Raw genomic sequence first — 24,212 nt, forward strand, 5'->3', positions numbered from 1 at the left:
AGGGTGCCCATGAATTCTTGTAACGAGTCAAAATATGGGTGATGGATTTTAAAACTGTTGTACTATTGTTATAGCTTCCCAAAAAATGAAGAAAGGCGACATAAATGGCTCAGCAGTCTATATATGAAGTAGAAATACAAAAAAAACAGTCTTCACTTCGAATCTTCCTGCTTTTATACTGCTAATTTCCGCTAATTATTAAAAGCCTTTATTAATATCTTAAGGTCACAAACTGCGTAAGTTAAAACTTCAATACTAATCTATGTTTAATAATCTTAGCAAATTCGGATTTGTCTCACAAAGCTTAATCTCATAGTCACCCTATTAGAAAGGGACAGACAGCCTCCGTACTAACTGTTTCACTCGGCTCGTTTTTTGGGTTTATATGCGCAGTCCTGTTTACTAATATTATGTCTATGATGTAGCTATAGTCATAGTCTATAGTATATCTACTCTATGGTGTGACATCATGGTTCTGTCATGTCATTTGTGAGTTTAGTTCGATTGGCCGTCATTGGGATTTACGACGAATTTCGTCCTTTTGTGATGAACTAGAACATTCGCAAAAATTGATTTTTTGTTTACACATACTCAAAACAGTAAATATGTATTAAATTCTAGAAGGTTGAAAAGAAGTACTGATTGCATCAATCGCCCTAAATCCCACAGAGAATAGTTCACTCTAATCACGTCGTATGTACTGAATAACATTGGCCTCAAGAACTGTGATGGAAACTTACTTCACCGCGACCTCTAGGCGGAAAGAATCAGCTGAGGAGGGCTACAAATGATATATCCCGCGGCGAAACTTTTGTGAATCACGGCGAAGAGGTAAGGTCATCGTCGACAGACGGGTTTTATGTGCGCGTGACGGTGACATGAGCACAAACAACAAGCGGCGCGGAGCTAGCAGTTCCAGTTGTTCTGTCCCCGGGGTGCCCGCACTGGTGAACGCGCCGAACGCCATGTCCGCCGACCTCGCCTCGCTGTTCGAGTGTCCCGTGTGCTTCGACTATGTGTTGCCGCCGATCCTGCAGTGCCAGAGCGGGCACCTGGTGTGCTCTAGCTGCCGCCCCAAGCTGTCCTGCTGCCCGACGTGCCGCGGCCCGCTCGGCAACATACGCAACCTCGCCATGGAGAAAGTCGCCAGCAATGTTATGTTCCCCTGTAAACACTCCAACACTGGCTGTACCGTAACTCTTGTGCACACCGAGAAGGCTGAGCATGAAGAAGCTTGCGAGTTCAGGCCATACTCTTGCCCCTGTCCTGGTGCCTCGTGCAAGTGGCAAGGAGGCCTCGACCAAGTGATGCCACACCTGATGATGTCACATAAAAGCATAACTACCCTCCAGGGTGAGGATATTGTGTTCCTAGCGACCGACATTAACCTTCCTGGAGCTGTAGATTGGGTTATGATGCAGTCATGTTTTAATCACCACTTTATGTTAGTACTTGAAAAACAAGAGAAGTTTGATGGACATCAACAATTCTTTGCCATTGTGCAACTTATAGGATCTCGAAAAGAAGCAGAAAACTTTGCTTATAGACTTGAATTGAATGGGCACCGCAGAAGGCTCACTTGGGAAGCAATGCCTCGCTCCATTCATGAAGGAGTTTCTTCAGCAATCATGAATTCTGATTGCCTTGTGTTTGACACATCTCTTGCACAATTGTTTGCGGATAATGGAAACCTCGGTATTAATGTCACAATATCTATTGCCTAATCATTACCACATTGTTATTATTTTTAGCACGGTAAAATAACCTGAGCAGCTTTCATTGGCTGTTGATAATATTGTAATTATATTCATGTCAATGGAGTTTTAGCCACAATACTATACTTACATATACATATTATAGTAAAGACAAGTAAATCCATATTTTTGTTACAGTTTGTGGTGTTTGAGATGTAATTTTGACTTGACATGTTTTGTATTGAATTTATGGAATAATCAACATCAAAGTTAGCCAAAAAATAATGTTTTCTTTTTATTCTCATTACTTTGTAAATGTGTGTTCAACTTTAGATTTTAAGTAGCAGAAAGATTTAAATTCTCAGAGTGAATAATGAAATATTCACTTTAGAATTGCCTTGTCAACATAGTTATAAAGCAATTATGACCTCTCGCATGAGAAAGTGATTATTTTATTCCAAACATTGAACAAATTTGTACTAACATATTATTATAATAATCATTTGTATATAGGAACATTAATAATTTATGTTAGGAATGAGTGATGTTGCTTTGTGGAGTGCTAGCTTCAACTGAGTTTATAAGGTCACAGGCTGATGCCCAGGGCACTTATCAGATATGCAAAACATACCTTCAGATAACTTGCATGTTTATCACCTAAATCTATTGTGTAGGTAGCAGCATTGAGATGCATTTGCGCAACTGTCTGGCGCCCACTACTACTGCTAACACAGATTTAAAGTCAACTTGGCAAATGTGTGCACACTTTTTAACACCATATTTCTTAAGAGTGTGTTAATATTACCATTTTGTACTTGCATATGTTTAATACCAAGGATAATAATATGTTAAGTGTAAAGCATGCAAATAAAATTGCACTTGACAATTATTTTGATTATAAAGTGATAAACAAAGAATATAAATTTTATTGAATAAGATATAAACTGTCTTGTAACAAGCATTTAAGAAATCAGTTTATTCGAAATCTGGGTATTATATTTTATATCTTGAAGTTAAATTCATTTTCTGCCAGTACCTGACTGTCTTATGAAGTAGGTGTAAACAATAGTTAGGGCACTTGGGGTTGAAATGTTTCACTAAACTATTGAGAGACTCATCACACCACTTTTTTTTTTTTCATATTCATAAGTTGTATTTAGTATACCTTATTCAGTACTCACAATGGCGAGCAAATAAATAGCAGTTCCTTGATAGTGTAAGTTTTTTGAGGTTTTGTCAATAAATGTGCAACTTGAAAAAGCTTAGAAAGAAGTATTGGATTTGTGACGTCAAATTGCTATGCCGAATAAAGATTACATTCCAAACATAGGATGCTTTGGAATACTCTTTGAGGACTTGCCAAGTGTCTGCAAAAGACCTCAGGAAAAGCTTAGAAAATCGATGGCTACTTAATTGCTCTCCACTGTCGGGAGCTTTGCCTTAAGTTTTTTTTCTGAGAACAATAGCTCAAGATTACCAGAAATACTTTGTTTTCTACGTCGTGACTGTTATGGTTAATGAATATTTTAGAAAACTGTAATTCGTTAGTGTTAGCTTCATTTATTTATATACCAACCGTTACTTAACTGTGTAGTTTTAGTTGCCTCATCTATATCAGTTCGCATGTGTTGACGCTCAGCGACGTAGGCCGTAACTTTATTATTTAAATCTCTTCTATATATTATTAAGAATAAACTGATAAAAGTTTTATGAAAAATTCTAGTTGAAATAAATTTTGTATGTATGTTGTAGTTTTGATTTCATACCTATTGTTGCATACGTATGACATTAGTACTAGTGCTTCATGTCATATCTTATACGGCCAGTTTCTTCATCAAAAGTTAAAGTTAAAGTAATGTCTAAAGTAAAAGTAACGGTCAAATTTGTTTTTTCAAGGCTAAAGTGACAGCAAAACTAATAGAAAAATTGAATTTGACCGTTACTTTTACTTTAGACATTACTTTGACTTTTACTTTGGCTTTAACTTTTGATGAAGAAACTGGCTGTTAGTATGAAAACTTTCATTATTATATCAAGAAAAGGTTAAATAAAGCAATAAAGGTTGTTAATACTTCCATCATGCCATTTATTACTTCAACGGGGACACATTAAACTATATTTTAAATAAATAAACAAGAACAAATCAATAATCGACTTACAACTTTAGCACCAACCAATTTGGTTTAAGATCTATGATTCAACTTTTAGTGAACACCAACTAGGTTGGTTTCCCGGTGTTTTGTGGTTGCATTGGTGAAGGCAGTAGGCAGCCTGTGGTTGGTGAGTCATTGTCATCTAGAATAGAAGTCGACTTTTCTGGACTGTTGAAAGTATATTTTCCTGTATCTACTGGGCTGAAGGGGTCTTGCCCTCTGTGTATAACTTCGAACGGGTCAGCTTCGCGCTTTCTTTGATCCACGAAGCTAAATTCGTCGAAGGAATCCAAAGCTGTTTCATATCCCCTTGAAGTTTGTGGTGCGAAAGGATCGAAGGTTTTCTTCTGTGGCTCGGGACTGAATGGGTCTTTTGGTTCAGACTTGGGAGCTTCCTCAGCTATACTATTGTCGCCGCTGAAGTCTGAAAGGTCAATATCGTAGTTTATATTGCTCAATCCTGGAGGCAGTTGATCTGTTCCAAAATCATCTGGGGTCATCAGTTCGTCGATTGATCTTGAATCGAAGGGCGTGAAGCCCAAAGGCGATGGCGTTAGAAGTTCTAACGAATTGGTCTGTTTTAAATCCCATGTTTGGTCGAGGTTCTGTGGTGATTTTGATGGGGATTGTCTTTCGATGACTTCGAAGCCGAGGATGTTTAGTTTTGGCTCGGTTTCTGAGGGTTGTATGGTGATGTTTGGTTCCTTGGAGACTGTTGGGACTGGTTGTGGCGGTGGAACTTCTGGTTTCTGCTCTGGTATTGTCTGTGGGTGTTCCCGTGTGGTAGTGGTATCCAGGTCTATAAGTGGTGCTGTGGTTATCTCTTTGAACTTGCCGATGCGGGGCAGCTCGCGCCGTGGTTTTATCTCAAGCGGCGTCTTTGCGAGGACGTCTTGAACTTTTTTGGAAATCTGTTCCTGTAATAGAAATGATATCAGCTGTTATTTATTATCGATCAATAAATAAAATTATAGTATCTACGTATATTGGCTCAATAGAACGTTCAAAGAGTATATCAAAATAAAACAAACCGTCAAGTTACTTTAATATATTTGGTGAGTAACAACACGGGGAAAAGCTAGTCTTAATTATGTGGAGCAGTGAATTATAAAATGTTTAATATATTTCACGTCTGTTTAAATAGGTACCTACGGGGATTCCGTCATTGGAAATTATTGTCGATATCATTTTCCTTAATGGTTGACAGGAAACAAATTATTAATATTAGCGTCATAGGAATTAATAGGTACAACTGTATTCATTGTAAAGGGATTGGGATATTTTTTTATTTTTCTTTGTTTTCCTATGATTGATAAATATTTTAATTATCTGCACAGAGCGATCCAAAGTGGTTATTTGGTGGTTAACTCAATTCTTGCAGGCCATACTTGGTGGGTATGTGATATGTATTGGAATGTCTATCCCTGGCGCTTTCACAAAAGTCTTTTTTGTCTTAAGCTTATCCTTTAAGAATATCAAATCGATTTCCCTTGGTAAATCACAGGAGTGACAAGATCAAAAACTTTCGTATAATTGTCGCCTAAAGTTAGTAGCAGTTTAAATAACGTCTGTGCACAAGCACAGACATGTAAGCCAAATTCTTCCACCTCTATCCTAGCTATGTTCAGCCGCCATGGAGTTCGGCACGGGCAATAACCGCTAATCTAAGCCAATTACCTCAAAGCTGAGCGCGTTGTGCGCGAGCTGGTCTGCGCGCGAGTGCAGGTCCCGCGCGCGCGCCAGCAGCGCGCCCGCCCGCGCGCGCTGCCAGCCCGCCTCGCGCGCCGCGCCGCACAGCGACAGCGCCGCCCCCTGGGGAGTCAAGGGCCATGTTAATCCACCAATAGTGGAGTCGTTAGTTCAACTTAGAAAGTCAGTAAGACAGGGTTGAGGTCAGATAGGCAATTGCTCCATTAAAAATACTGGTACTCCACTCCACTGCAGTTGACTGGACGCCAAAACCAATATGATTACAAAAAGGCTAGGCAGATGATGTTTACTAATAATACATCCTATTGAAAAGCTTGCTTGTTTGCTAGAAAGCCTACCTCAGTCTACCTTAAAATAATACCTTTGGTACTCGATAGCCATTTATCGAAGAGGACTTATAAGCTTTTAATTTCATAAAAATCATAGTTTTATTTCAGCGAAATTAAACATATAAGAAATTATCATGTATTTACCCAAGAACTACCACCGATGGACGCCGGCATAGCCATGTAGCAATCGAATTCTTTCTTGTCCATATTGAGGGACTCAGCCGTCAAATTCTCTATGAACGACACTGCACAACACTGGAAATAATAATAAAAAACTTATATTAAAAAAAAACATTGAATCTCATGATCCGTCATAGATAGACAGTTAAAATATACAAAAAAAAACTACAATTAGACAGTTGAAACATACAAAAAAAAATTACAATAAAAACTACAATAAAATACATAATTTAGGAGGTTTTCATACAACAAACATTTTTTGGCCGTTTTATAGACCCTTCGCCTTCGCCTATATTCTTTTTATAGCGTTCGTGCGCGGGTCACACTCGCACTTCGCCGGTTTTTATATAATGTATGTCAATAAAGTAAATACTTACGAGATTAGTGAAGTAGTACCCTCCCTCGCCGGTCATGAGTCGCTGCGCGTTACAGAAGCGCGTCACGAAGTTGATGTTGCTCACCAGCCGCGGCGGGTTCGCTTTCAGCACCTACAGTCATGGACGGAAATTAATGATAACTTTCGTCAATTCTTTAGTATGGGTTCCGAAAAATTATTAAAATAGTCCAGTATATTGGCCAGCGCTCATGAAGTCGACGAAATCAACGACAAACAGTCAATTCGGTCCGAAATAAGGGCCAGTATACTAAGTCGTATTTCTGATATGAGTTTACTTTATGTATAGTTCATATAGCGATAACCAAAGCCATATACTTTCCGCTCATTATTAAAATCGGCGATTTGACAACTGAAAATCGTCCGGTTATAGTTAAAGTTAATAAATATTACGTAATCTTACGACATAAGCTGAAAGATAGTATTATGGTACGTACAGTAAATATGAGTGCCGGCAGCAGATCATCGGCGGAGGCGGGCTGTCCGCACAGCCGCAGCACGTGCCGGCAGCTGCGCCGCACTCGCGCCAGCTTGCCGCCCGGGGACATCGCGCTGTCCATGCCCAACAACTCTGAAAAGAAAAGGATTATTTCAATAGAGAACAAAATAACTAGCGGAGATGTCATAAGTCAAAATCACCCAAAAACGTAGGGCACGTTCGGGAGACGAGGGAAGTTACTAGCACTTTTTTTTAAACCAAATCACCCATCAAAGAAGACCAATCTCTGACAGATGTATTCAGGAACCCTGAACGCCTCGTTGGTTTAAAGTAATAGATTTTTTTGGTCACGCCTACCGAACGTTACTTGACCTACAAGAGGGCGCCTGACCTGCCTGCCCTAAGGTATCTTCCTTCCTCCGTGATTACTTCAGTATTACGGATGCGAAATCATCAACTGGTGGTACAAAATGTCAGACTGGAACTGAGTGTACAGACTTTCTGTCTAGAATCTGCTTGAACACTGGTACACACTATTTATTTACTTTTATTCTCTAGCATCTTCTGTACCACTGTTACATACTCACCACTGATAGCTTTATACAACAGCTGGCGGCATTCATCACTGTTCCTATCGAGCTTGCACTCCAGGTGCCTCTCGCCAACCCAGCTGAGTTGCTGGATGCGCTCCGACATCGCGCGGTCCAGGCGCTCGTCTTCCGTACCACTGGGGGAGAATACTACTGACGGTAACCTGGAATAAAAAAGAAAGGATAAGAAATCAAACTCATTTGTTCTAACTTGGAAAACAGCACTTTTTGAACGACAACATTTACAAAAGACAGTCTTCAAAACGCCCACCCTCCACCACTGCCTTTGTGTTTTTGCTGAGAAGAGGAATGGCGCAAAAAACTCCCCAAGAAAATTGATTATATCAAATCGGAGCCTAAATAAATGTTTCTGGAACAGTCTGTAAGCGTTTGAAGAGGATAACAAAAGACAGAAATTACTGCGCATTTTAAGTAGCTACAACTGTTCATTTCTCAATCTTAAGCCGCTGCACAATGATAAACACAAATAGTCTGAATCGGACACAAGGTCCCATATCTAGACGACCTTTTTAACCAGTCAGGCAGAATGCATTCAGAAATTACAATTCTTTATTCAAACTTTGTAAACATACTGATGATTGAGTAAGATTCTTAATTCAAACATTGTAAAGTTCCAAAGATATTTGAGTACTTACTCGTGCAAGTAAGTCATGGCGTGTTTCTCCACAAAGTCCATGAGCAGTTCCTTGGTATCCGAGTCCACGTTCGCGAAGTGAGATGATGTGTCCATGTGCTTCATGAAACGCTGCAAAAATAAGAATAAGAAAATGTAAATTACCCCAACATATGTAAATGTAGTTGGGAAAAGGCTAGGAGGATGATGATGATGAAGAAATGTATGGCCTGGTTTAACTGGTTACCGATAGTGTCGGTGAATTATCTGATGGTTAATGCTCTCTACCACACAATGGCTACTTATTTCTGCTAGATATAGTTATTCGAGACCTGTAAAACCAAAAAGTTGAAGTTTATCTGTCAGGTAAGTTCCTGATAGGCTATCAGACTTCATCAGTAACCGGTCAAACTGGCCATAAGGTTCCACTTCAATATCAATAGAAAAAAGATTATGGTTTTGTGTGCCGGATTTTCCGCATATTTTTTGCTGTTGTGTTAGTTGACCTTTCCCGTAAAGAGTTCTAGGAAGGCATCACAGTCACCAATCACTGGTACAGTCTGATCTTCAAATTCAGTTATTTCACAACAATGCTGTTAAATGTGATACCAGAATATTTTATCCTGATATTTATTTTTAAATTACATGAATAAGAAAGGAGCGTTTCTTAATATGAGGGCTGCCAGGGAGAAATGAAAGCGTATGCGTCGTAAGCGTATTCTTTACATATTGCGCCGACCCTAAATAACTTTAGTGTGGGGCAAGAAGAAAAATTTATCAAATAAGTATGCATACCTGATACTGTCTCTGCACCCTCTCGGAAAGCTCATCAACGGTCATCACATTGGCGCACTTAATGACGTCAGTAATAAAGCTGTGCACGAACACCCTTGAGTCCCGGTCTACCGCGGGCCCGAGCTGCGGGAATCGAACGCGGAACTCGCACTTCATGCCCTCGTTCACTTGGCCCGGGATCTTGAATTCTGGGGGACGTTTTTCTGCTGCTTCGTGATCATCTGTGGGAGTTTGAGATCAATATTGTAGGTGGAACATCGAATAGCCTAAGTGAAATGGTCAAATCTGACACAATGTTATATCTTTAATAGGTGTAAATGTATGCCATTCAGCAAACTAGCGCTCTAGCTCGAGCATTTATTAATTACGAGAACTAATACATGAAAAAGTATACAATAAGGTAAAAGTAAGCCTTTAAAATTTTAGACGTATTGGAATAAAACTGAAGTGCAATCAGGATTTCATGATCACAAGAGCTTCAACTAGTGAGATTCCTAACCCTGACTCAGAGAAATTTAATAGTTACTTAAGCTATTTCTTAGTGACATGTCCTAGTAAAAGTCTCTGAGTGCGGAGGTAAGTGACAAGCACCCTATAATCATATAAAAAATTACCTGTGCTACTTTTCTTAAACACGCTGAATTTGAGCAAGTTGGCCTTCTTGAGGGTCTCGCTCTGGCGCAGCCGCTTCTCCTCGAACTTGGAGAAGGACGAGTGGGAGGTGACCTTCAGTCCTCGTTCCGGCTTCTTCTGTTCTGGCTTGGGGAGCGTCGCTGATGATGCTTTTTCTGTTTTGAAAGGGAATATTTGCTTTATAGAGCTAGAATACTGGATATATAACTACATGACGCAGATCGTCCCCAGATGTGAAGTATGTATAGTTGCGGAATGCCTCTACCATTATTTTCATTTAATTTGATGAAGAATTCTGTTTATGTTAATGTGAATCAATACCTAAGTATTATTTTAACTATCGATTCATACTGATCTCTTATTTCTGGTATGTATGATGTATCAAACAATAGCTAATAGTTAAACGTAGGCGTATTGTAATATTTTGAAGATAGGTACATAATTATAAATATGATTTGTTGGTGCACAATCTAAACTTTTACCAAGCTTTTTATATTGATAAAGCTTGAAGACCTTTCAATACAGAGAACGCTTTTGAATAATTAATACAGATGCTAGTAAATTGCAGTTTGCTAAACAAACAGTAACAACAAAAGTGGGAGATAGATATCTCGTGATAAACACGATAGTGAATTGCGTTTAACATAATAGTATAATAATGATATATAATATAACTACGTATAAGATTTACAGCGTGTAAGGACAATGAACGATGACACGTGTATTCTGACTGGATATTATAGTATCGCAAATGTGAGTTCTTTTGTTTCTCTGTACCTCTTCGCTTATAAGTTTCAAGAAGCCTTTAGGCTACTTTTTATTCGGATGCAAAAAGTAATTTTGCTATGGCAGTAAATACTATTTGCTATGGCAGTAAATACTATAGAGTACAGGTGATTTTAGGATTTTATAAGAAAAGGTCAAATATCGTATTAACGACTAACGATTCCGAAAAAACAGGTGTGTTAACAGTATAAAATAATAAAAGAATATAATTATAATACCTCCCAAAAGTACCTCTACAAATATGTATCTTTAAAATTATCATGGTTTTATTTTACACCTAAACGACACTTGGTTCAATTTAAATCTTTCACTCCTATCCATACCAACTACAGCATATTTTGGCTAAGCATTATTTTTTACCCCTCCCGCTGTGGGTTAGGTTAGGTTAGGTTAGGTTAGGTTAGGTTAGCGGTGAGGGAGTGTCAGACTCTTACTGACTAAAAACCCTTGTGTTCCGTCGTAGGCCTTTTAAGTACCAGGGCCGCGATAACTCTTTCGAACAACTCCGCAGCCCCGGCAGTAAGCATTTGACCTCGTTTAGTGACCAAACCCACAAGTAAAAGAGTCACCTGAGTGCTTAGTGCGAGTTTTCGTGAATTTTTTTACGGACTCACACGAGAGCGCGTATACTAAGATTTGTATGGAACAAAAACAGCTCCACCTAGTGTCAAAAATTGGAACCTGTTTTTGTTCCATACAAACAGTGTTGCCAACAGTTGTAGAAGCTTACCACCAGAGTCAACTTTTAAAACCACCAGAAAACCACTAACAAAAATTTATCCCACACTTAAAATCACCAAATTCACCACTAAAAAAATATTGTTTATATTTTATTGTAACCTAAAACAATTTAATCATCCAAAGATGTAACTCGGCAACGATAGAAAATTAAAACAGACAAAGCATTACATCTGTTTAGCAATTCATCCGACCCGATCCGAATCCTTCACAAATTATAATCGGCGTAGTAGTTTCACAAATTGTTTAGTTACGCATTTGACCAATGAATGAGTACTTAATATAATTATATAGTAGTCGTTCACCTTTTTGTTTTGTAGATGCTTTTTTGACATTCCGTGAGACTTCAAATCTCCATAGTAACTCCTTAAAGTTGTACCACAAAACTTACATTTCGCTACTTGACCCGCAGTACTTTCAACATTTCGCCACTAAATAGGGGACTTAAACCACCAGTATTAGTGGAAAATCCACTAAGTTGGCAACACTGCATACAAATCTTAGTATACGCGCTCTCATGTGAGTCCGTAAAAAAATTCACGAAAACTCGCACTAAGCACTCTGTTTTCAAAAACAAACGAGCATCATTTCCTACATAATACCACGTAATCGGGCGCACCCCAGCATTACATTGACGGTCCAATCACTGATTATCTCATGTTATGTGAAAAACCTTATTTATCACTATGATAACTATGGAAGGTGAAGTTCACATTATCTAAACAGTTACATTTAACTTTACCTTTAGTTAGAGATTATCTCTTTGATTGTATGTTTTTTTTATTTGATATGCATCATGTTACATGTTTTTTTTTTTTTTTTTTTTTTTTTTTTTTTTTTTGTGAATGGCATCTCGCAGTTCAGCCTAGGAGGCTGTTTACTGCTTAACCGGACAAATCCCTGTGGATGCCTAGAGCTTAAGGCCTCCAGCCAGGGGCAATGTTACATGATTGTTGCGCAATGAGACGTTTTAGTAAACAAATTGTGACGTGATTTGATTTGCTTCAGAAATGTAAGAACAAAGTCCTTTACAATGTATTAGTAATATAAATTAAATGCACAGGGAGATTTAAAAAAACTTTCTAAGAATAATTTCATAAGAAACCTCATAATTTTGGATAGAATAGATTATTTTTTGTTTCGACTGTCATTAAATATAATATCCCAACTTTAGGAAATAACATAATTTCGTAATTTGTACTGAAATTAGTTCATCTGTTTGGGAGCTTCCATGCCAAAATACATAAATGCCTTTTATTTTGTAACAAGTCTATATATTAAATAAATATTAGGTTCAAAGTAAAGGTATATAAATAAGGCATTTACAATATATTTCATAATCTAAGTAATCATATAAGCAAAATAGGAAAAACCAAGATGCAAACAAAGGAGATATATAAGTGTATATAAATATAATAAGTGTTTATAAGCATTTCCTAGAAAAGATACTTATATTAATGATGTCATTAAATGTAGTCAGTTAATAAGGTTAAATCAAACTCCCTGGGTGATAATAATTTTGTCTCATCCAACCCACAAAGAATTTCACCCAACCCCTAAACTTTTACAGTATTGCTATCTTCGTTTATCATGTTTTTAATTTATTATAAAGTATTTAAACTACACAACAAATATCTTTTTGAACTCTAATTAGGGTATCTATGAGTTATGATAACCCACTTTAAATATATGTACTGTAGTTAAGAAATTGCCATTCAAAAGTCCCTTTTACCCAATGTTTACAACTGTCTGTTATTAAAAAAATATTAATTGGACTTATTTCATGACTCATCTTTCCTCTGTTGTTAAAGTTAGCAAAATACCTTCTGTTTCACTCACTTCCTGACTTCCTACATCCAGATAAAAATTGGCATTTTGTTATTATGATGTATAAACTATACTAATATTACAGCCAATTTTCATCAAAATCCATTCACTAGTTATTATTATTATATGTAAGTCTCTTCCAGACCTCGGGACTATAGAGTCCCAGATTTTTGGGAGGCGAACGTGGGGCAGAAGCCAACACGTTGAAGCCCTTTTGAGACAACTTTAATGAAATGGTGACACAAAACCGACGATTATCCCTGTATACACTATAGAAATGTACCCAAGGACAATCCCCGGTTCTGTACTAAACTATTGCTAACTATGGATGAAAACTACTTGGGCTATTGTGATGGGATGCTAATGGACTAGGAATGGGGAAACTACGGGAACTATGGCACCTGCCGATGACAATGTATTAAATACATGTTAAAATGGCAGGTAGAGACTCGCCAACTCACTTACTGGGCCCCCGGGAATCAGTCACTGAAAAGCAACAAGAAGGCAACAGGGGCATGAGAGGCTGAGAAGGGTGAGGATACCTCGGCGGACTTTAAACGCAGATCACGCGCTCCCTGTGGGTCCAGCATCACCGGCCCACTCGCCACTTACCACGAGGCACCTACCCTCCGAGCAGGACTAACCTTGCTCTAGTGACTCCACTCTGACCGGCCGATGAAGGCAAGCCAAGAGGCGGGAGACCTATCCCCCGTCATGCTTCACTCCGGCAAGCCGGAGATGGGGGACAGTATACTCTCCCTGGAGCACTCGGATATATAGCCCCGCGGGGTCGCTACTCCCCGTCATCCGCCTCAGATGCCCTGCGGGGCTTATTATTATTATTATTACTAGCCTATAATGTCCCACTGCTGGGCAAAGGCCTCCCCATCTCGCTTCCACACTTCCCGATCCTTCGACCGAGTCCACCAGTATAACCAGTATTCACTAGTATAATCTTGAAATAAGAATAAACAAAGAAACTTTCTAATCATTTTTTTATGATTACTGACTATGATAATTAGTCTAAGGTTATTCTAATAGTCATGAATTTATTGACTTCCTAAGCCTTGTTATCATATATTATTTTAAGCTTACACACTTATGTACTTATGTCTTATTTCTATTTGCTGTAAAACTCAATTGGTTGTCTAGACATATTATCTTATAATATTATAATTGATGTGTGATGAATAATTAAATATATATAGATACTCCTAATAAAACTAGAAACATAATCATATAACAATAAAATTGACAGTAAGAGACCATTAGTACTTGAAATCTCTTTAAAGAAAATTTTGTTTATTTTGTAGTTTCCTTAACTACTTTAATTTTTTGTTTGTATATTTCTACATGGTCTATGATAAATCTATGACCATACATCTACAGCGTTTAAGGCAAATTACATTATGGAGGTAACAAGTTGACCATGTTTTGTTGATTGTTCAATGACTTATTTTCTTTTGTTACAGTTTTAGTTAGATCTTTTTGAGTTGATATAAAATCCTTTGTTACACCAAAACAGGTGAAGTCTTATTAATGTAGTAGTTAAAGTAAATAACATATGACTCACCGGCCTTCCTCTGGCGTTGCATCTGTTCCCTGTGACACTTGGAGCAGTACCCTTGCCACTGCGGGTTGCCGAAGTAATCACAGCCATTCTTGCACTTCAGGTCACTCTGGTCTATCCGCAGAGACGGCATCTTGGACGCAAACATCATATACTTGTAAGACCTCTGAAGATTCGGACCAAACCACATAGTCACAGTTGCAATTTACAAAACAATTTGACTTTGATAGATACTCTATTATTTTGGGTCAAATTGGTCAACCATCTATTTCTTAATGGCGTGCAGTGACCGAACAATATTAAATCTACAATTTAGTCAACTTTTAGCGCTCTGCACTCGAATAATCTCCCATCAATTTCATTTACGTTATTTTCAGCCCATGTTTGGCAAAGTTCGCGAAATAAGAGCGGTTTTTCGCGGAAAACAGTATTCATTTCAATGTGCAACGGTAACGGTGGCCGTTCGACGATTTCCTCCGTTATATAGTCACCGCTTATCGTGAAAATGTACTTATTCGAGTATCTGATAACCAAATGAATCTATCTAAACGTAGCTTCGTGTTTAATATTTACGTAGTAGACTGTGTTATATACGACTATATAATATGTAACAGTAAAAGACACTTACCTTCGGTGTTGTAGCAACTATTGGTTTCTATTATGTATTATTTAAACTAAAATGAAACGAATAAAACATCGAGACAACAAATAATTATTATAATTTGACTGAACTGACATTACTGATTGACACAAACACTATGACATTACAATGAATGACACATACTTTGACATTACTTTTTTTAAATCGTCATTATTTATCGACAAAGGAATACTGATTTGGAATGGCTTATCTAAAATATTTTCATTGTATAAATAAAATTCACTTTCATACTTGAACACTATCGGCGCATTTTTCTGAATGTTAAATTAATTCTTGCACCCATTAGCCTTTTCCGTGCCGGTAAAGAGTGATACCAGATCTCATTTGTAGGTGGATTCATGAGGAGTATACTGCCATGTTCCAATTCTATTTTCACTGCAAAATAAAATTGATTTAGAAGTATTTATCTTATTGTCGTTTGTTGAGTAAGTTTATTGAATCAAATCCTTATTTTCGATGGCCTCCACGAATTTCATCACAATGACAACTGTCCATGAATGAACAGTTGCTATGGTAATGAAAAAGTAAACAAGCAACGTTATAAATTTACATTTTGCACTCGCGTCTTATTTATTCACAATTGAATAACAATGGATATGGCAATGCAAATTAAAGATGGGCAGTACACGAAAACTATTTATACAATGGTAAGAACATATAATTTCACCCCTCTTTCCTAAGTATTTCTATACCTACCTTCTTTATCGATTTTTCAAATAATGAAGCAACGTAAAACAATTGGGCGTCCTTCCCCTTATTTTCAATTCCATGTAGGTAAGTATAAGTAGATTGGTTACGTAGGTTGTGGATACGTGAAGAATATAATAACGTGTCCGCTAACAATGTTTGACATAGAGAACGACTAACATAGTTTCGTTATCACTCAAGAAGTCCTTTTAAGCTGGTGTAAGCTATTTTGATCACTTTTGGATTGACTTTACAACAATAGTTAGAGATATTCCCAATTTCCACACGCGGAAGGCGGTGGTACTTAATATACCTACATTTCAGAAGTTAATACCTAACAATATTTAAAATCACGATCGGGGTCCGCTCTTTCGCTGATCATCTCGACAAGTAGACTTCAAGAATCTTCGCATAAATACCTATATGATGGTTTCTAAATCATAGTTGTTAAGAATTAAATCCGAAAGTGTAAAGTAACCCTACAACACTCAAGACAACACTCAGATCTTTGAAGCACTCGAGCCGTGAAGTGGTCAAATGAAGGGTTGTGTCGATATCACGTGATCAGCATGCATGTGAAAGCATGGACACGAACGAGTTTACCATGGAATCTCGCTTAACTTCCAAAATATTAACTTTTTACCTGATCATCATTTCATCAAGCCTTATCCTAATTATGTTGGGGTTGGCTTCCAGTCTAACCGGGTGCAGCTGAGTGCCAGTGTTTTACCTACCTATAATAACTTTTCTACCCCACAAAATTACTATCATTCAATGAAGAAAGAAATTACTACTTTTGTTTGACCTCCAAAACTAACGGAAGAAACTGTATTCCGCGAAAAGAATTACGATAACATGCTTAGCCAATTGAAAATCGCGAGTGACATAATCAACAAATTAATCTATTATTTAACAAACCCATCGATATAAACGAGGAAACGCTTCCAAGGCTGAAAAATTGCGAAAAACACAATATAAAAACGAAAATTATCTGCGAAACATTACCGCCGTTAAAAAGATAACAAGTAGGTATAAATACTTATTGGAATTAGTGCACGGACGCGAAATTCGTATAACGATGTATCGATTAGATTAACGACGGTCATAGATAAACATAAGTCTTACAAAGTATACCTACATTCAATTTAATGTTTACTTTTGGATTAGGTGCCTAATCGACATTTCGCTAGGTTGAGTCACCCTAGCTAGGAACAATTTTCTTTAGATTTTTACTCGATTTTATTGGAATACCTACGCGTTTTGTCGAGCCGTAAACTTGTTGTAGTAGATAATTTCTTCTTCTTATCGAGTGAGCTGCAGGTTAAATTACCTAGCACCCACGGATAGGGATAGGGAGGACACGTTCAAGAGCAACCCAAAAAAGAAAACAGCTTAAGAAATAGGTACCTACTTACCTATGTCCTCTTTCTGCGTATCCCCGATTTTTTGTCTTATCTTGCTAAAAGACTATCACAAGCCATGAACGGTAAACACAAAGATTTACACAGGATATTAGTGGGCAATTACACTACAATGTATTGAAGTCTTTTTAATTGTGCCAATTTCGTTACTGATACCCAGATAGCGTTTAATGCCCCTCCTTTATCAATAAATGAGAATTAAAGTACTAATATTTAAACCGATAAGTATTATAGGCAAATCTGATTGTTACAATGTAACGAAAAATGCATAGTAAGAAGATAAACCCAGGATTACTCATGCTTTAGAACATAAATATGCCAATTTTAAAAGCAGTTGCCGTTTATACCTACCTACTCTGATTATTACTTTGGAGAATATTTTATGTAATTATAACAATCTTACATAAAAGGGAACAAACCTTGAATTGTTTACATATTTCACAATATATTCAATCAGTTCATAATCATTATGATAACTAACTCGAGTTCTAGACAAAGGCAAGCGTACGACTCTCGTTGGCGAGACATATAACACGAACAACTAAGCTAAGGATGACAAATACTTCGATAACCTATTTTCAGCTTCATAAGGACATTTATGTGAGCCTTATCAAGGCTCCTCAGCCGATAAATAATGAGAAGGAACACTTCGCGTGTCACGTCCTTTTGTTCCACTTACAATTTGAATAATCTAATTAGATAATCGTTGAAGAAGTCCGTTAGAAATCAATTTATCAGCATTAGGCATCGACTGATTTTGTAATAATGATCTTTGAACTATTTTCAGATAAAGGAAGCAAGATACGATGAAGCCATCAAGGCTCTCAATGACGCCATCAACTTCAGTCCGAACCGAGCCGGATTGTCCCTGCTTGGGTACTGCTACTTTAGAACACAGGCATTTATAGAAGCAGCTAATTGCTACGAACAGTTATCAGCTATGCATCCTGATATTCCTGAATATAAGCTGTACTTCGCCCAATCACTGCACGAAGCTTCAATGTATGATGAGTCCTACAAAATCACAATGCAAATCACAGCTCCGCAACTTGAAAGGAAGGTCATTAAGTTGCAATCAGCCATTAAATACGGTGAGGAAGATACGATCACGGCTAAAGGACTCGTGGATTCTTATCCACAAGAAGATCCAGACAAAGACATAAACCTTGGTTGCTTATTGTTCAAAGAAAATCAATATGAAGAGGCGTTACAGAAGTTTTCCCGAAGCCTCAACGTTGTGGGGTTCAATGCACATCTTCATTACAACATCGCTCTATGCTACTTCAAACTAAAAGAATACCCTCAAGCATTGAAACATATAACTTTAGTAATTGAAAGGGGGATCAGGGACCATCCTGAGCTGGCAGTAGGCATGCAAGCGGAGACTTCAGAAGTCAAGTCTGTTGGAAATACTCTGACTCTTCATGAAACCGCTCTTACTGAAGTATTCAATCTGAAAGCTGCTATTGAATTTCAGTTGAAGAACATAGAAGCGGCGCGAGAAGCGCTTAGCGACATGCCGCCCAGACATGAACACGAACTAGATGCAGTTACATTGCACAATATCGCATTGACTTCTATAGACATAAAGCCAACAGACGGTTTCGAAAAATTACATTTCTTACTTCAGCAAGATCCATTTCCCGCTGAAACATTCGCCAACCTATTGTTACTATACTGTAAGTTTGAATACTTCGATCTGGCAGCAGACGTGCTAGCTGAAAATGCACAATTCACGTATAAATATCTGACCCCATATCTGTACGATTTTTTGGATGCTATAATAACCAGCCAGACATCTCCAGAGGAAGCATTCCAAAAATACGAAGATATTGCTTCGAAACATGCGGAGCAACTGAGAAAGCTTACAAAAGTTGTGCAAGAAAGTCGCTCTCAAGGGGACAACGATCAAGTGAAAAAAGCAGTCGTTGAATATGAGGAAGCTTTGGAAAGATACATTCCAGTTGTCATGGCTCAAGCAAAGATCTACTGGGATATGGAAAACTGTGGACAAGTAGAGAAGATTTTCCGCAAGTCTGTTGAGTTCTGCAACGAATCGGATGTCTGGCGACTCAACGTTGCTCACGTATTGTTCATGCAAGAAAATAAATATAAGGAAGCAGCCAGTTTCTATGAGCCTATTGTCAAAAAACAATACGATAATATTTTAGATGTAAGCGCAGTTGTTTTAGCTAACCTTTGTGTTTCTTACATTATGACCTCACAAAATGAGGAGGCCGAGGATATCATGAGAAAAATAGAAAAAGAGGAAGAGCAACAAATATTTGAAGACCCTCAAAAGAAATTCTATCACCTCTGCATCGTGAACCTCGTCATAGGCACATTGTATTGTGCTAAAGGAAACTACGAGTTTGGCATTTCGAGAGTTATAAAATCACTCGAACCCTTTAATAAACGTCTGGGTACCGATACTTGGTTTTACGCCAAGCGATGCTTTTTATCCTTCCTGGAGAACCTAGCTAAGCACTTGATTGTTGTTAAAGATAACACAATAAAGGACTGTCTACAGTTTCTCGAAGGTTGCGAGACATACGGGCGGCGAGTGAGTACTGTTATCGAGAACCCATTTCAAGAAGAAGACGCCCACACTAAGGCTAAGCAGACAGTGACGTATGAAGCGAGACTGTTACGTTACATGTTTTATAAGCTTAAGAATATCGATGACTCTGTCACTATAAATAAGTACGAAGATTTAAAATAAATTCTTACCTGGAGGTATCGGTTTTTTATCCTTGCCTGGCTTTCTTGCGTCCCTATGTTTTAACACGAATGTCCTTTCTTGTCCTAAGGATATATGTAGATGCGATGGGGCTGGTAGGATCTAACTCCGGTTCGTTATCTCTGTGTTCGCCCATGTGATCATTCCCGTTTCTGTATCTATGTTTGGATTATTAAGATAACATGACATTATTCGAAACAATCGTAACATCAATTTTATAGCAGAAGGCAATGCTGGAGTGTGGGCAACAGGTCGGTTATACTTTTGAAGTTCTTGGAAAACCTAATTTCTTATCTTAGTAACGAATCGTTGCCCTTTATGTTAAACATACAAATTATGACAGGGATTACGTGAATTATTAAAATAGATAAGTAATCTGATGACGCCTCTTCCGACCACGTCAGTAAACGTCTTTTGTTCTATCGTTACTAGGCACACTATGTGGACCATTATCAAGAGTAGGTAATGTTCTTAAGCCTTCGAGAGTTATGTTGCGTTACCTCGACCCCCGTGCATTAATTTTAACCGGCTTCAAAAAAAGGAGGAGGTTCTCAAGTCGGTGGCACAATATCACAGTCCACATACTTGCAGACGACGTCTTCAAGAGCCATGTCTCTTTGTATAGAAATGGTTGGCTACGTAAAACTTACTTGTTTACCAAAACGAAGTCATATTCAATTCCTTTAAGGGCTGTGAGGAAGTCTCGCAAAGCCAGAACGGGTGCGGGCCACGGAAGGGCTGGAACAGTGACACCGGAGTATGTATATGTGATCCCAGGGTCCCCGTAAGCAACTTGTTGTCGTGGCAAAGGGTATACCTTGCCAAAAACTCTAAAAACAGAAGGTCTCATACTGATCTGCACATATCTGCTATGGATAATTCAATTTTTTTAAAGTATATCGTTTAGTGGTTGTGAAATATTTATATACCTCTAGATCATCCATATAAATGTAAGTATATCAATGCTTTAGATCGGGTACCTACATAAATATTTGGAGCATTACGCATATCGACAGAGAGCATCAAACGATATGTCGCAGTCGGTCAAACTGCAAGCCCCAAGTAAAAGGTGCCTTTACCTAAATGTTTCTCATCAGTATAAATAATTTTAAGTGTGTCCTACGTACTTTATTCGAGATAACTCTCCAGTAAAATATTCCAAGTTGCTTTCGAGTTCCCGTAATAAATCACTCGCAATAGCACGGGGAATAGGTACAGCATATTCTAAATCAAGTCCCTCCTGTTTAATGGATTTCCAATTCACTACATTCACGTCGATTCCTTTTAGTTTTTCCATCTCTACAACAATAATTTAGTTGAGTAGTTTATAGTGCAAAAAACAGGGCAACACTCGTTCTACATGTTTTTTGTTGACTTTCTAGTCTTTGGTTCATATTTGTTTACAAATTGTTGTGTTGAGGTTACGGTTGTGGTGCGGAGCCTAGAACAAAATGTGAAGGAACTAATAATAGAACAAAGATGTACTGAAGGATAATTTTGTAGTTACTCACCAAGATATAATAAATAAATCCACAACAGACAGTTTCTTATTTGACACTGACAGTCTACTCGTTGATATTTGAGGTTATAACTACGATGTTGCCATATATATTTAATTAACATCTTAAAATAGTGGCAGAAATGCATATGTATTCTGAGGGTACTTGGAAAAAATACAAAATAAATATACTTGATAAAAAATAAAAATAATTTTACTCTCAAAATATATAACATCCAAAAGCAAAACATCTACAAAATCATGCGCTCAATAACGGCGGTCTGGGCAAGCTGAGTCTGGCTGTAGTACTGGTTAACATATTTCTATTATTCTGCAAGAACTTTTGAAACGCTTCTGAGCCCGTTAAGAAACCTTGTCCTGTTGTTGGATAATCCATACCACCAAAGCGAGCTTTCAGACGTTGAGATCTTGCTCTACCGTCATTTAGAATAGTTCTTGAACTGAAAATGATAAACATGAAAGTAGATAATATTTCTAAAACGTTTTCCCGGGAAACGTAACGAAAACAAAACATACTTTTTGAAATCCAATAAACAGTCCTTGTCGTAATAAACAGAATACTGTCTAATTCTTCTGATGGTATCACCATCGTCTAAGTCTGACTCGTAATCATATTCGTACAACTTTTCTATCAGACCATCTTTATCTTTGACAGTCCAAACATATTCCCCTGGCAGGCCCTTCAGTTTGGGAGCGTCCGTTACCAAGGGCACCAGGATATCGTCTTGGACGATTTCGGCAAACCGCGGGTTGGCACATGGAGGCCAACTGGTAGAGCTAGCTTTAGCGTCGAGGCTCTCGGTTAGCTGCCAGTTGGAATCGGTGTCCACAGCCCGTGATCGAGACTTGTTCTTGAACTTCTGAATCTCTGCGCCTATATCTGAATTTAACAAGTTATCGGTCGTCCTTACAATAAATCGACTGCAAAATGCTTTGAGTTGATTGTTTTTGGATTTGTACACTTCGTTCATCAGCTCCAACAAATTTTTCTCGACTTCCTCCTTTTCTTTCATGAGTTTCTTAATCCGAGATTTTAGAAATGAGTTTTCTTGATGAGTGACTAAATATAATTGTTGGAAACTAACATATCTCGACCTATTTTCTTTTATTAGCTTCTGTGTGTTTTCAATGTGCCTCACGAGTCTGTTTTTGGCCATATTCTCCAACTCATATTGCATTCTAATATTTTTGTTTTCATGGATAGCTGAGATTAAAAGTTGACCTAAGTTTTTTCTCTCCTCGCCAATTTCCTGTAATTTTTTAAGTAGCATAATATTTATCCTTGGCTTTTCTGTTACCTTCCACATGAGCGAAGCACGTAACTTATCCCATAATCTCAACACCTCCGTGTTCATGAACACATACAATATTGTACTATATTCTAAAGACAATTCGTACAATCTGATCAGGATTAGATTTATATATTCTTGTGTCCTCTCAATAACAGCGTTTGCGTTTATTTTGGAAAATTTCTTCTTTGTGTACAGCGCAATTTCATTTTTCTTGTTGTACAGAGACACCATCAGGGCACCAGCCATAAACATGACACACGGCAGGTAGGCCGCACCGCGGTGTTTGTCGCGTATGTTCTTGAAATAAATGTCTCGCTGCAACTCCACATCGCGGACTACTGGCGTCGCATTCCTCGTCAAAACCTGGTTTAAAATCTGGTTCTGGTGGCAACCTAAAACATGTTAAGCTACAGTCATCTCGTTCAAACAACATCCCTACCTACTTTTAATCTTTATGTAAACGAGGTTTTAATTTTAGAAGATCAACTCACCCTCCCGTTTGATTGGTAAATTGCTATTGACAATTATATCAATGCAGCACATGGCTATCCACATGGCGACAGTCAAACCAAAAAGCCACTTGAATGCTATATACATTTTGAAAAACTGACGTTATTTAGGTAAAATCAAATTATTTTACATGTAATAACTTTTGACACTCCCACTGATGTTGAACCGTAAATTTATAATAGCCTATCGAAAACATAGTTTGCATTCTATAAAACTAGTGACAATGTATAATGGTGACATTTTCACGGAAAGTATTACGTTGACACTTTTATTTTTATTTTAGCAAACAGTATTTCTGTACCGAAATAGGTCAAACGCTTGAATCTATGGGCCTTTATTCATATTTTTTACAATACAAGGTAACATTAGGCCAGTTTTTTTGAAAACGGGAAAGAATTACCGTAGTTACGATATCTAGGCAGCCGCAGATGATGATCGACGGCTGCCTGCCTGTCTTTCCTGATAACCGAGTTCTTAACCGTCAACTATGGCGGAATACGTCAAGTTTTGTTTTGAGTTCCTAATACAAACGGTCTGAAAAGGTTTGAAATAACAAACGACCTAGGGTTATCTGCAGATGACTCTTTGCGCTACTTGATAGTACTTACAGCTACTTTATGCTGCCTAGCATTCTTGAATTTCATTATGCCTACCAACTTAACTCATTAGCTACAGATACTCGATGCCACAAGAGAAGTATTAACGGCACTGCGATTAATTAAGGCGTTGTTCGTTACCAGCTCCCATCCTCGCCCGCAAGTCATAAGCGCCGCGCTTGCGGTGCGGACGCCGTACGGGGTGGCCCAACGCTTGTGTAAGATGACGTTACGATACCGCTGACGCGCTACACTGCACCATCAATGCATTTGTAAATATGTACATACTTAAAATTTACTCTTTTTGAAATACC

At 37.9% G+C, this 24,212-nt stretch overlaps 5 protein-coding genes across 7 annotated transcripts; 2 read left to right on the forward strand and 3 right to left on the reverse strand.

Annotated features, from left to right (window-relative positions):
• Nucleotides 1-474: 474 nt before the first annotated feature.
• Nucleotides 475-3,438, forward strand: LOC124630871 (E3 ubiquitin-protein ligase SIAH1A-like). The gene has a single exon (XM_047164908.1). The coding sequence runs from the start codon at nt 879-881 to the stop codon at nt 1,722-1,724; it is 846 nt and encodes a 281-aa protein (XP_047020864.1). The 5' UTR covers nt 475-878; the 3' UTR covers nt 1,725-3,438.
• Nucleotides 3,439-3,756: 318 nt separating this feature from the next.
• On the reverse strand, nt 3,757-15,223 carry LOC124630869 (rab5 GDP/GTP exchange factor). Of its 3 annotated transcripts, XM_047164905.1 has the most exons (11): nt 15,101-15,223; nt 14,476-14,605; nt 9,533-9,706; nt 8,919-9,139; nt 8,146-8,255; nt 7,487-7,653; nt 6,898-7,031; nt 6,444-6,554; nt 6,031-6,141; nt 5,525-5,659; nt 3,757-4,764 (listed from the first exon to the last, which is right to left on the reverse strand). In XM_047164905.1, the coding sequence occupies exons 2-11, from the start codon at nt 14,603-14,605 to the stop codon at nt 3,913-3,915; spliced, it is 2,145 nt and encodes a 714-aa protein (XP_047020861.1). In that variant the 5' UTR covers nt 15,101-15,223; the 3' UTR covers nt 3,757-3,912. The 3 variants fall into 3 exon arrangements, with proteins under 3 accessions (XP_047020861.1, XP_047020860.1, XP_047020862.1); XM_047164904.1 differs by lacking the exon at nt 15,101-15,223 and having other exon boundaries at nt 14,476-15,019; XM_047164906.1 differs by lacking the exons at nt 5,525-5,659; nt 15,101-15,223 and having other exon boundaries at nt 14,476-15,014.
• Nucleotides 15,174-21,585, reverse strand: LOC124630872 (DNA oxidative demethylase ALKBH2-like). The gene is given in 6 exon segments (XM_047164909.1): nt 15,174-15,508; nt 19,972-20,056; nt 20,058-20,139; nt 20,632-20,811; nt 21,109-21,422; nt 21,493-21,585. Coding segments are annotated over 5 exon segments (654 nt in total). The 5' UTR covers nt 21,279-21,422; nt 21,493-21,585; the 3' UTR covers nt 15,174-15,371.
• On the forward strand, nt 15,556-19,976 carry LOC124630870 (tetratricopeptide repeat protein 30A). Its single transcript, XM_047164907.1, has 2 exons — nt 15,556-15,780; nt 18,029-19,976. Exons 1-2 carry the CDS (start codon nt 15,724-15,726, stop codon nt 19,961-19,963), a joined length of 1,992 nt encoding a protein of 663 aa, XP_047020863.1. The 5' UTR covers nt 15,556-15,723; the 3' UTR covers nt 19,964-19,976.
• Nucleotides 21,567-24,134, reverse strand: LOC124630875. The gene is made up of 3 exons (XM_047164911.1): nt 23,284-24,134; nt 22,017-23,184; nt 21,567-21,940 (listed from the first exon to the last, which is right to left on the reverse strand). Exons 1-3 carry the CDS (start codon nt 23,387-23,389, stop codon nt 21,739-21,741), a joined length of 1,476 nt encoding a protein of 491 aa, XP_047020867.1. The 5' UTR covers nt 23,390-24,134; the 3' UTR covers nt 21,567-21,738.
• Between the last annotated feature and the right edge of the window lie 78 nt (nt 24,135-24,212).

The sequence above is a fragment of the Helicoverpa zea genome, chromosome 6, assembly GCF_022581195.2.
Source record: "Helicoverpa zea isolate HzStark_Cry1AcR chromosome 6, ilHelZeax1.1, whole genome shotgun sequence".
In the NCBI taxonomy this organism is placed as follows: Eukaryota; Metazoa; Arthropoda; class Insecta; order Lepidoptera; family Noctuidae; genus Helicoverpa; species Helicoverpa zea.

Bases quoted from the DNA above. Each gene is read 5' to 3' on its own strand.
- LOC124630871 (XM_047164908.1), top strand. From the start codon at position 879: ATGAGCACAAACAACAAGCGGCGCGGAGCTAGCAGTTCCAGTTGTTCT.
- LOC124630869 (XM_047164904.1), bottom strand. From the start codon at position 14,662: ATGTGGTTTGGTCCGAATCTTCAGAGGTCTTACAAGTATATGATGTTT. The intron at 7,654-8,145 runs GTAAGTACTCAA...TTTTTATTCCAG, and splicing joins GCCATGACTTACTTGCACGA to GTTACCGTCAGTAGTATTCT. The intron at 7,032-7,486 runs GTGAGTATGTAA...TTTTCTTTTCAG, and splicing joins GTTGTATAAAGCTATCAGTG to AGTTGTTGGGCATGGACAGC.
- LOC124630870 (XM_047164907.1), top strand. From the start codon at position 15,724: ATGGATATGGCAATGCAAATTAAAGATGGGCAGTACACGAAAACTATT. The intron at 15,781-18,028 runs GTAAGAACATAT...AACTATTTTCAG, and splicing joins CGAAAACTATTTATACAATG to ATAAAGGAAGCAAGATACGA.
- LOC124630875 (XM_047164911.1), bottom strand. From the start codon at position 23,389: ATGTATATAGCATTCAAGTGGCTTTTTGGTTTGACTGTCGCCATGTGG. The intron at 23,185-23,283 runs GTGAGTTGATCT...AACATGTTTTAG, and splicing joins TTTACCAATCAAACGGGAGG to GTTGCCACCAGAACCAGATT. The intron at 21,941-22,016 runs GTATGTTTTGTT...TATCATTTTCAG, and splicing joins TGTTTATTGGATTTCAAAAA to TTCAAGAACTATTCTAAATG.